The sequence below is a fragment of the Takifugu flavidus genome, unplaced genomic scaffold (assembly GCF_003711565.1).
Source record: "Takifugu flavidus isolate HTHZ2018 unplaced genomic scaffold, ASM371156v2 ctg323, whole genome shotgun sequence".
In the NCBI taxonomy this organism is placed as follows: Eukaryota; Metazoa; Chordata; class Actinopteri; order Tetraodontiformes; family Tetraodontidae; genus Takifugu; species Takifugu flavidus.
Genome location: NW_026621952.1, coordinates 20,186 through 31,277, shown reverse-complemented (window position 1 = coordinate 31,277; position 11,092 = coordinate 20,186). Strand labels below are relative to the sequence as shown.

Sequence of the window (11,092 nt, the reverse complement as noted above, 5' to 3'; positions counted from 1 at the left end):
TCAGCCATGTAGGAGGGCACCAAGGAGAGCCAGCGGAGGATCCGCACCATCTCGGTGCTGAAGACCCTCTTCACCTCCGCCACCAGGTACTGCAGAATGGGCCGGCTCAGGCTCTCCCGGTAGAAGTCGTCCAGCGGGGTTTCGGAGGAAGGCCCCTGCTCCAGCTCCGGTTTGGAGATCTCCACCACCAGCTTTTTAGCCCTGCCGACCGTGTCCGAGAACCACTTCCTGTGCAATATTGCGAGTTCCTGTTGGTAATTGCTGACTAGGTTTAAGGCGTTAGAAATGGTGTATTGCAAGGTACTACTGATGCTAATGATTCCCCTGAGACTGGAGTTAAGGATGCTCACGCAGCAGAGGGTGTTCTTCAGAACCACCAGCGTGATGATGAAGTTGAAGTTCTTCAGAACCGGTTTGAGCTTGGCCATTTGCTCCGCGGTGTCTTCGTCCACCTTGGAGATGATCTCGTTGATGCAGTTCAGAAAGGGCTCCAGAATGTCCAGCATGATCTGGAAGGCGTCTGTGCAATATTCCCAATTCTGGCTCAAAGCCGCCTTGATCCGCTCCGCTTCCCCTTTCACGTGCCCGTAGACCATCTGAATCTTGCCCTCCAAGCGCTTCCACAAATCTGGGGTTCTCCTGAGCAGCGTGGCCACCTCCTCCACGGCGTCGGCCACCTTTTGGATCGACGGCACCGGCATGCAGCGGATGATCCATATGTTGAAAGCGTAGGGGTCACTGGGCGAGAGAACCACCTGGGGGAACTCCTGGAGGATCCTGCATCTCCAATAATAAACTCACAACCTGCTGCTGTTAATGTGACTAACAGCTGGCACACAAACACATCATCACGCTTTAGTTTTCTTACATTTGGTCTGAACTCTGAAGTTTATTACTCCATCTTTGGAGTGGTCACTCTTCAGGGACACCCAGCTGGGCACTGTGGACTCTGCTCTGTCCTCGTCCATCCTGAGGAAACATCAGAAATAGTGATGAGACTGTGATGAAGGTAAATAATCTGTAGAGGTTGGAGTTAATAATCCCAATTCACTGCATTTTTATCAAACAGGAACATTTCTAATCCATTCTGGATAACAACTGAATCAATAAATCAATGATGTCTCTGTATAATTTTCATGTTTTCAGAGTTTAAGCTGCTTTTTTTAACTGTTCCCTGCAGTGAGAAAAGAACTGGCACCTTTTCCAGCCCCTCATCCTGCAGCACTGAATGTGCTCTAAAGTTCTTTCCAGAGCAAACGTCTCTGCACTTGCAGCAACATGTTGTAGTCATGGATCCGTGAGGAGAACCGGATACAGGAAACGCCCCCACTTTGATCCCAAAACCCAACTGGTGGCCAACGGTGGTCCGGCAACGACGGGGACGCTGGTCCATCGGGCCCACAACACTGGTTTTCCACAGGCCAACATGGTGAAAGGACTGTCTTCAGCTCAGCCACTAAATTATCTGGTGCTACATAAACATACTAGTCAGGACTTTTTAACTCCCCTCATTTGTTCCCTTCTTCAATTATTTCTATGATCCAAGTCCTCAAAGATCACTGCTCTATTTAAAATAGATGAAAGAAATGACACCCACTCCTGCATTTCTTTCACAGTGGTTCCACAACATAGAACAATAAACCACTGTGAGAAAACGTGCAACATGAACCCAAAATCCTGTTGGTGTCCTGTGATCCTGTGTGGATTTAGTTAATTATTTTTTAAAGTTTATTGTCTTAAATAATACCAAAATATCCAGCTGTAACCTGGACTGTTGAACAACTCTAATAACTCTAAGAGCTTTTCACCTGTCACAAAAATGTTGCTCTTCCTGCTTCGTCTGAACAGAATACTTTCACTTTTAAAACCTAATCAACAGCTTTATGGCGTATATATTACTACCATTAAAGCGTTCTGGGAGGGTTTAAAGTTCTTTTAGGATCAGTAGCAAAGAGCAGAAAAATAAACTAAACTTCACTTAGAAAGAATATTCAACTATAACTAAAGCCAGACTATAAGAAAGTTAAATAAGACCTCTTCATTTATAATGTATAACGATGTTTTGTGCTAAAACTAAATATGAAGTCTTGTTGAATTTTCTTAAGCCAAGAATTCTTCAGCTCTATGCAGCTCTTCAATAGTAACAAAAATGTTTTCAAATCTTGATTTTATCTCCAATCACAACTGTCAATTCTTTTCAATAATGCTCTTCGTTTACTCACCTTGTCGGTCTTCAGTCTTCCTGCTTAGTCTGAAAGGAATACTTTTAAAAACTCGTTTGTTGGGTTCCCAGTTCTGGGACCGTTGTTGCGGGTGTCTACCTGCAGGGGGCGTGGAGGAGCCGCTCATCAGCCACAGCTGGCCCCGCAGACACACGCACCTGCGGTCTCTCTTCAATCTCCCGTTAGATTTAAGGACAGAACTCCCGTCTGCCAGCGGCGGAGGGTTTTCGTCCTCATCGCCAAACCCTGACTTCTGTGGCTTGACTATTTTTGAGAGTTTTCGGAGCGGACTTGTTTTGGACTCTCTCGAGGTCTCTCCGCGTCTCTGTGAACGCGGACCGAACTGTTCTGGTTCACTTTAAAATAAAGACGCTTTTCGGACACCATTCTCCACCATTATTCAACCTGGTAACTAAATAAGATTTATGATGCTTGACAGATTTGAAAGACTTGTAAAAGCAGCATATTTCTGCAGCCCTGGAGTCCAGGAGGAGCAGCAGAGGTCAGAATGGGTCGGAGCGCGTTTAACTATTGTCTGCAGTTCCACGCGTGTCCACCGGGTGGCGGTAAAGCATCACGTGATATTTCTCCTTTTTGGAAATTCTTCAGCTGCGTTGAGCTTTAAATCTTCACCTGTCGCTCCCTTTAAGCTCTAAACTTTGCGGTTCTGTGTGTAGTTTGTTGGTTTGAATATTTCTGATGAATTCTGATGACGACTGAAACTGTCAATGGCCAATAGAAAGTTCGTCCATTGTTCTACTGCGTCACACATTTTCATTATTTATTGTCATTTTTGGGTCTAAACTGGACCAGTTCTGTGAACTGTTTTGCTTTTTCTGTGCACCAGATGTTCCAGGCAGGTTCCATCATCGGACACAGACGGAGACAGGTCACGTGACAACAGTCAGCCTTTAGTTCTTTATTACAGGAGGATCTGGTTTATATACAGACACGTATCTGCAAAATACTAAAAAGTCTATGAACCCAAAGTACTAAAAAGTCTACATCCACGCACACGCGTGTATTAAGTGTTTATACACACGTGTGCGCGTACGTGCACACTGTATATTCATCTAATAACTGTTAGTTTCTAAAACAGCAAAGTAGAGTCACTGAGGCACGGCTTCACCTCCTTTACACCGAGGTTTCTCTGAGCAGGTGTGATGAACTGTTGCAGAAGGAAAAGCATGGAACATGTTAATAACCGGACACAACAACACTCAGGTTTATTGTCTGACGGCATCAGTGTCTCTGGTTGCATCTGTCTGAGGAGCATTGTGAAACCAGGAGCAGTGTAAATGAGGGGGGGGGGGGCAGTGAGTGGATGCTGCATTCATCAAACACACAATAGTCAGAAGAGAAGAAGGAAGAACAGAAGCCCATGTTCCTCAGTGTTGGTGTGGAGACGCCTGTTTGGAGGAGCAGGAAGCAGGCTGGACTCTTCCAGCTGGCTTTAATGCCACTTCTCTTCTGAGAACCTCCCAGCAGCTTTCTCTCCACCATCTTTTTACGCTGAAGTTTTTGATCATTTCAGGTCAGATGTTCTTGGACTAGGTTAAACATGTTTGTTCTTGTGCTCGGAGCGAACCGATGATCCTCTAAAGTCAGGCATCCTAAAGGTGGATGTTTCCTGAGGCCTGGAGGCTTTAAAGTGGCGCTTTTACCCACTTGTCCTCGTTCTGTTGGAAACTTGATCCAAAAACCTTTTCTGGAGCTTCATGTTCTGCTTTTTTGAAGGAATGAAATGGTTTCATCAGCGCTGCCGGGGGCTGAGCAGGCTTCATAAATCTGAAGCTCTGAGATCCTTTAAAGATCTCCTGGAATCAGCAGATGGGGGTTTGATCCAAAACTGTAAGAATCAGTCAAGCTATCAAATCTTGACTCAGTCCAAGCGTGAACCAGTCCATCCAGAGCTGATTATGGCTCAGCCAGGAGGAAGCACGGCCTGGGGGGGTTCATATGGAGCAGGCCCACTCTGGCTCTATTGCTACTGAAAACAGCCCTTCAGCACAGCAGCCTGAAATACAGTTCTGGAGAACACCTGTTCCCAACAGAACCTGTTTAAAACGGACCAGTAAAGATGCCCGGCGTGACCACGACCACGGGGGAGGGGGGGGGGGGGGGCAGGGGGGGGAGACGGGCGGTGGCGCTGTCGACACCGATTCACAAACAACAGAAACCCCAGCAGCTTGGACCCAATATGGCAGCGTGTTCCTCAGAAACGCTCCTCAAACTCTCCCCACAGCTTCATTGCTAAACAGGATTTGGGTTTTTTTTGTCCGTGCTAAATGGAAAGTGTTTGTCCTTTGGTGGTCCAACAGGACCACGATTTGGATGGATGGATGATTTGATGTTATTGAGAATAAAAACAGCTGAAAATGGAAGCGGAGATGTTTCAGAGCACCAGAGTTCAGAAAGAGTTTCTAATCAAACACCGCCTGTTGGGAATGATGAATGGATGAATTTTTATTCATCTGGTGAATAAAAGACTACGTGGTGTTAGACTGATTATTAATTATAATTGTTAGACTGGTGTTGGATTTAAAAAGTCTCAATATTTGCCAACAGCCGCACGCTTTAAGAATTTACCCCGTGCGTGAATAATTCAGAGATGAAGAGGGGCGCAGAAGAAAAGGTCGTTCCTCTACGTTTCTGCAGCGACATCACAGTTGTCGAGGGTGTTAGCGGGCGCTAACCAGAGCCAGCACAGCTCACTTCCCTCCCGCCGCTGATGCTAGCTGCAGATTCTTAAAGAGTTTCCCCGTTGAAGCTTAAGGGATCCCTCCAGGGCCGGCCGGGGCGAAGGGCCTGTCATCCTGCCTTATGAAGTGCAGCAGCTTCTTTCTTCTCCTCGCCCTGCCATATTTCTATTTAGCAGGTCTGCGGCCGTGCAGGCTTCAGAAAAACGCATCAGAGTGGATGGTTTGTGAAAAGGGAGGCAGCAGCGGTGAATATGCACTCGCCAAATCAACGCCCAGGACGCACCCTGCGGAGGTCAAGGTGAACCCGAACGGGATCCGCGTGAAGACAGGGAAGCACTCGCTGCTCCTTCCTGTCGCGCCCGCCGTGCCAAAGGTTCCCTGTTTATCTGTGAGAGGGGACAGCGAGCACGAGTAATACCCCACGTGCACCCCCACGTGCACGCGTGGGGCGGCGTTCTGCGTCTCTTCCGAGTTCAAGCGGCCTCTCTTGCTGCCCGTACGCTCGCGCCTCCTTATTTAGATTAACAAACGTAATAAATCCATCATTCAGTCCGCATCCATTGTGGAATTGATCCACTTCAATTCCAGGAAGTGCTCTTTGTTGTAAACACAGCATTATTTATCAGGAAGCCAAAGTGTCGTGTCTCATTAAGGACAGCTAAATGGGATTTGGAGTAAATATGGCGCATGGATAGCGCGATTTACATCGGCTTATTTATTTGTGATCCCGCTATTATGGAAAGCATGGTAGCAATCTCATCATCATTCATTCTGTAATTAACTCCCTCTTTCTTTATCTGCTGGAAGAACGTCTTAATTGCCTCCCAAACCAGAGCGCCGCCCCTCCCCCACCCCTGCAGCTTGATGGAGGAGGTGCTACAGCTTCATTTAATGTTCAGTCATTAAAGAACCTTTACTGTGGAACCCTAAACTGCTCTTCAAACAACACCAGGAATAACATCTGGGCCCAAACACCGGTCGGGACGTTTATAGCCGCGTTACTGGGTCAAATAAATCACGCTAACGCCAATAAAACGTTAAATTTAGCTTCGCTGGCACGCTGTGTGGTTCAAAAACGATGACACTTTAAACTTAATGGCAGCAACGATCCCATTACACATGCCCCAACACACACACGCTAATGTTCAAGCACACGTGTAGCGCCACACACGCCTGCCTCACAAGTTCCAGCCAACACTGAGTGATGCCGCTGCATCTGCATGATGTTTATTCATGCTATCAGGGCTGTATCCATTCACGAGTGATCGTATTCCTCTGCGGGCCTCCTGAGCAGGTCTGCCTCAGATATGGGAGAGATCCGACCGGAGGGGGGACGCGGCGCCGCAGGACCTATCGGAAGCCGTCATACTGGTCAGCAGCAACGCTAGCAGGAGCGTGAGGCACGTCCCAGGGTGGGAAGGTGTGCATTAGCATTAGCAACAGATGGCTCATCTGCACGTCAACAGGAGCAAAGCTCGATGCCTTGAAGAAGTTTTGGAAAGTTTTGGAAGAGTCCAGGCCTCTTCCTGCCCTGACCAGATGCTTTTTTATCCTCTCACCTCCCCAAAGCTCTTCCTTATCACTGAGCCTAAAAACTGCCCCCTGTGGCTTTTTATCTGCATTCAGGGAACTCGATGCCCACTAGCAGCTCCCCGATACATGATGGGATGTACCGTCCTAATTGCCAGAATCAGTTCTTACCAATATTGAGTTGCTGCACATTAAAAGGCTGAATCCTGTCCGCCTGTTTAATGACTTAGCAGCCTTATTCCGGGTGGGTGGTCACTCTGGGATTTGATCGTGCTACTGCAGCAAAATGTGGTTCATCTGGAGCCAGCGCCAGGAACAGCCAGAAAGGGGGGACGCGGCCCCCAAAACCCACCCTGCGCGTCACATTTTAGCTTTGCACCACTTAGGCCACTTTCTAAACCCTGTCAGCTCGCCTCTCCTCTCATGTGACCATCGCGAGAAGCGAGCCTGACTCAGCCAATTCGAGCCGGGGCCAGCTGCGGGATGGAGGCGCACCGCCGCAGGACGCGCGTTCTCACCGCGGGCGGAAACGCGGCGGCCGCGTCCGGCAGCGTTTGGATGGTGCCGGAGAGCGCGGCGCATCCTGCAGCTACATCAGGTCCTCAGCTGCGGCGTGGAGGAGGAGGAGGAGGAGGAGGAGGAGGAGGAGGACGGGAAAATACCAACCATCCGAAATATAAAAACACACAAGCCGCGTCTGGAACCGGCCATGTCGCGTCACGCAGAGATCGATCCGATCAGATAACCTTCAGATAACATTGATAAAGAAGGCTTGATGAAGCGTTTGTGCCAGTCCTGCGAAATAACAGCCACAGGTGCACGTTTATCACCTTTATTAGAGACATGAAGGTGTCAATCATGAACTCGTTCCAGATACCTGCGAGTGGGGAAATGTCTGTTCATCCTCGGTGACACAGAAAACAAAAAAAAACCCCAAGAATCAAAACTGCCCTCGTCCACCCAGCATCATCTAGAGGAAAAATAACATCCGTAAAAAGGAAAAAAAAGAGACTCGACACTGCCAGCAAAAGTACAAGCAAACCGAAAAAGGTGAAACACACAAAAAAAACCCAAAAATAAAAATAGAAACGACAAACCTGCGAGCTGCAAGAAAAGTACCAGGTTAAAAATGATTCCTTCAGATAAAGAAAAGAGGAAAGAAAGTCAAAGCAAAGGTCTGGATCGGTGAGGTCGACCCGAAATCACAAAACTCGAAGGCAAACAAGCAACACTGCAAAATGCAAACCAAAGCAACCACAACAAAAAAGGAACAAAAATGTGGGGAAAATGTCTCAAAACCACCAATCAACGCGTGAAAAATCTCAATACTGACAAAAGCTGCTCGATCGGAACAAAAGTGCAAGTGAGACCGCGTCTGCCCCCGGGACCAGAACAACTGCATGCTGGAAACTTGAAGCCTGGATGGGGGGGGGGGGGGGGGACGCTCCGAAGCACCGCGGCAATACTCAAATTCAAACACCAGCAAAAGGAGGAAAAAATGGGAAAAAAGGAGGGAAAAAAGGCGGAGAGGGGAGAAAGAGAGAGGGGAGGGGGGGCAATAGAAAAGAGCAAAAAAAAATATGCTTGTTGGAAATGTACTCACCGAGCGGGAGTAAAATGTGGCGAGAAAAATGGGAATGTGGCTCAAAAGACAGTATGGCGGTGCGAGCCGGGACGCGGTGCCTTTTCTCCAGATGTCAGCCTCCAGTTCTGTCATGTGACTCATCCGGATCCCACTTCCAGCAATGAGCGCGCGGCGTCGAACAGCTGATGCTGGAAGCTCGCGGAGTGAGAAAGCGAGTATCCGGAACCTCCCACACCGCCGCCTGCGCCGCCGCCTGCCCGCCGCCTGCGCCGCCGCCTGCGCCGCCGCCGCCGCGTCGCCCCGCTGCGCCTCTTTAAAGATGCGGGGCTCACGTGGCGTCAGCGCCGCCGCGATGTCCGCGCGCTTCCGTTCGGTGGGAGCGCGAGGCGTGCGGGGCGCCACGCGCGCGCGCGCGGGGGGCAATATTAATAACGCCCTGCGCAGTTTGACGCACGTACGGCGGGTTTAAAGGTATTTTTAGACGGGAAACGAACGGGTTCGGCGAAAAGGCTCGTGTCTGGACACCGTATTCACCCTTTTGCATCTCTAAGAGGGCAGTTTGACACGTAAAGGTCAAGACGAAGCCAGGAGTTCACGACATTTGACGTGATTGTGCCTCCACGTGGTCCCTTAACTGCTAGCGTGAGTCTAGTTTCAACACGTCCGCCGTCAAACCCACATCTCCTCCCCGGAGATGCTTCATCAGACCTGGTCTCTAACGGGGACAGTTGCTGCGTGACTGATGGACAGAGTCCTCCTGCTCTCTGAAGCCCCTCTTCAGCTGCGGCGGGGGCCACCTCGGCTCTGAAAATGGAGGTGGTCTGCACCAAATGTCTCTAGTCCAACAGTAAACCAGCACACGTCCCAGAGGGGACTATTAAACCGCCGCAGGCCGACTGTCCCACTTTAATCTCACGCCAGAGACCATTTCCAAGCGTGTCGTCTTCACCTCAGGCGGGGGATCACTGGACACCCCCTGTCCCTGTGGGGGATGAAGACGAGCCACGTTCCTCCGGCGTTTAAGCCGAGGAAGTAAACAAAGAGCAAACAGACAGAACAGATCATTGGCAACAACGTTCACTTAGAACAGGGGCACAATTTAGAGCAAGCAGCAGCATTATAGCGGCGCCAAATGACTCCTTCATTCAGCAAATACCAGCCTGAGCAGAGCTGCTCACGCTCCAGGGTCCTTTTCTTAATATGGCAGCGCTTTAAATGCACCTTTATTCTGCGGGAACCACTCCGGAGCTGCTTTGCACTTTCTTTTCCTGCCAATAAAGGTAAAGAGTAAACATGGTAGAAATCAGCAGAGCTGATCCAACACAAACATCTGTCACCGCGGCAACCCCGACACAAGCTAATAACGCTGCTCACTGCTGCTAATACCGCCCAGAAATGGCTACATTAGCCACATGATTGGTCGGCATTTGCCGTTGCTGCGGTAGAATGTTGGAATTTCATCCAAAACTGAAGGAAAAGAAGAGCGTTGCTGCAAATCTGAACCTTTGGTTTCGTCCAAAACAGCTGAATTTGTGACTTTACAGGACAATTTCAGCAGACCAGGACTTCTTTACGTTTCCATTCACAACAAAATGACGGGTCATTTTACCGTCGCGCTGCTCTTTGAAGCACACGTTGTCTTTCTGCGTGACTGTGAAGCTAAAGGAGCGCTGCAGAGCGCGTTTTCTACGTGGTGATGTGAAGGATAAACGTCGACGCTAAAGTGAAGCTCTCACATCCAAACATCTCAGCTCAGCTCTTTCACAGCAGCCAGGTTGGGCTGACCCGTTTTAACCCTCCACAACAGCGGCGAGATCCTCAGAGATAGAAAATCCGTCACCTTCCGAAGGAAAACACTCACGATTCAGCGTTCCTTTATGCTAACGCTGAAGGCTGCTGCTGCTTCGACACGACAGAATCTCCTTTCTGCTGATGCTCTCTGTCCGTGGTGCTGAACACCAGAACCAGGACCGGTTTACAGGTCCACCCCTGTGGGCCTGACCTGTAGAAACAGGCCCGAGGGGCACCTATCTCCCCCTAGAGGAAGGCAAGTGTCACTACACCATATCTGACCGCCGCCGATGCTACTTTGCTAACAAATATCAGCGATACCCCGTTCGCCGCTGATCGCACGCAGACAGGAAAGTAATATCGATGCCATTAGCGTCTGACTGCAGTTGTCAGAGGGAATGCAGCGCGGGCTGGCGTAACGCACAGCGCTGTAGACAACTGTCACCTGCATTATCACGCGCGCCGTTCGTCCACAGCCACCGTTCCCACCTTAAGCACTGGCTAAATTAATCACTCTCCCCGTCACATCCAAGCCTCCGGGAGGAGCGGCGTAAAGGCTTCACGGTCTCCGAGGAATTCGCTGGGTGTCCGTGATAAAACCTCCCTTCAAGCGCCGCGTGTTTCCCTTCCTTTATTGCCCCGTTAAGGCCTGTTAAGTTGGCAGGTTCGCTACTGTAACGTTTTTAAATCTCATTTAGCATTCCGCCTCAGCGCCCCTCGATCACCGCGGCTGTAAACCAGAGCCGACGGCCGGCGCTTCGCCACGCCAGACGTGCCGGCGCGTGATTATCGACGCCTGAAGGCGTTCGGGAACCGAGCGACTGCGGCGCGCGCGATTCCGGAAGCTAACGGAACATCTGGAAGCGAAGCAGATGCTCGCTAACAGGAGGGAGGGGCCGCGCGGCGGCGTGACATCACACCTTTTACACTAGATGGCACATTTACGCCAATTTATCACGTTACAGCCGACGCACAAATCAAGCCGGCGTAGGTGGACTACGCTCACACGTGCACGGATCCAGCCTGGCGCCGCTCGTCAGTCACGCGGTGCGTCTGGGAGGGGCCCTGGAAGGTCACCAGACCGGCCTTTATGAATATGTGAAATTAGACGCATCGATCACGCCGAGCTCGGCTCGCTAGCGCAGGGACGCCGCGCAAGGAAAATAGGCTAAACTCCACCCGGCTCCACGGCCGATAAGTCGGATAAGAGTGGGAACAGGAAACGCGGGGGAGCAGAGGCCTCGCGTTGCCTCGGGCCACGA

General features: G+C 50.1%; 1 protein-coding gene and 1 long non-coding RNA gene across 2 annotated transcripts; both read right to left on the bottom strand.

The window, feature by feature from the left end:
- Nucleotides 1–5: 5 nt before the first annotated feature.
- LOC130520248 (52 kDa repressor of the inhibitor of the protein kinase-like) lies at nucleotides 6–7,165 on the bottom strand (the record flags this gene model as incomplete). The annotated part of the gene is made up of 2 exons (XM_057023965.1): nucleotides 7,159–7,165; nucleotides 6–796 (listed from the first exon to the last, which is right to left on the bottom strand). Coding segments are annotated over exons 1-2 (798 nt in total), but the record flags the coding sequence as incomplete, so codon positions are not given.
- A 107-nt stretch (nucleotides 7,166–7,272) lies between these two features.
- On the bottom strand, nucleotides 7,273–8,374 carry LOC130520251 (uncharacterized). The gene is made up of 2 exons (XR_008948736.1): nucleotides 8,058–8,374; nucleotides 7,273–7,424 (listed from the first exon to the last, which is right to left on the bottom strand). It is a non-coding gene; the product is annotated as an uncharacterized LOC130520251 (long non-coding RNA).
- Nucleotides 8,375–11,092: the final 2,718 nt, after the last annotated feature.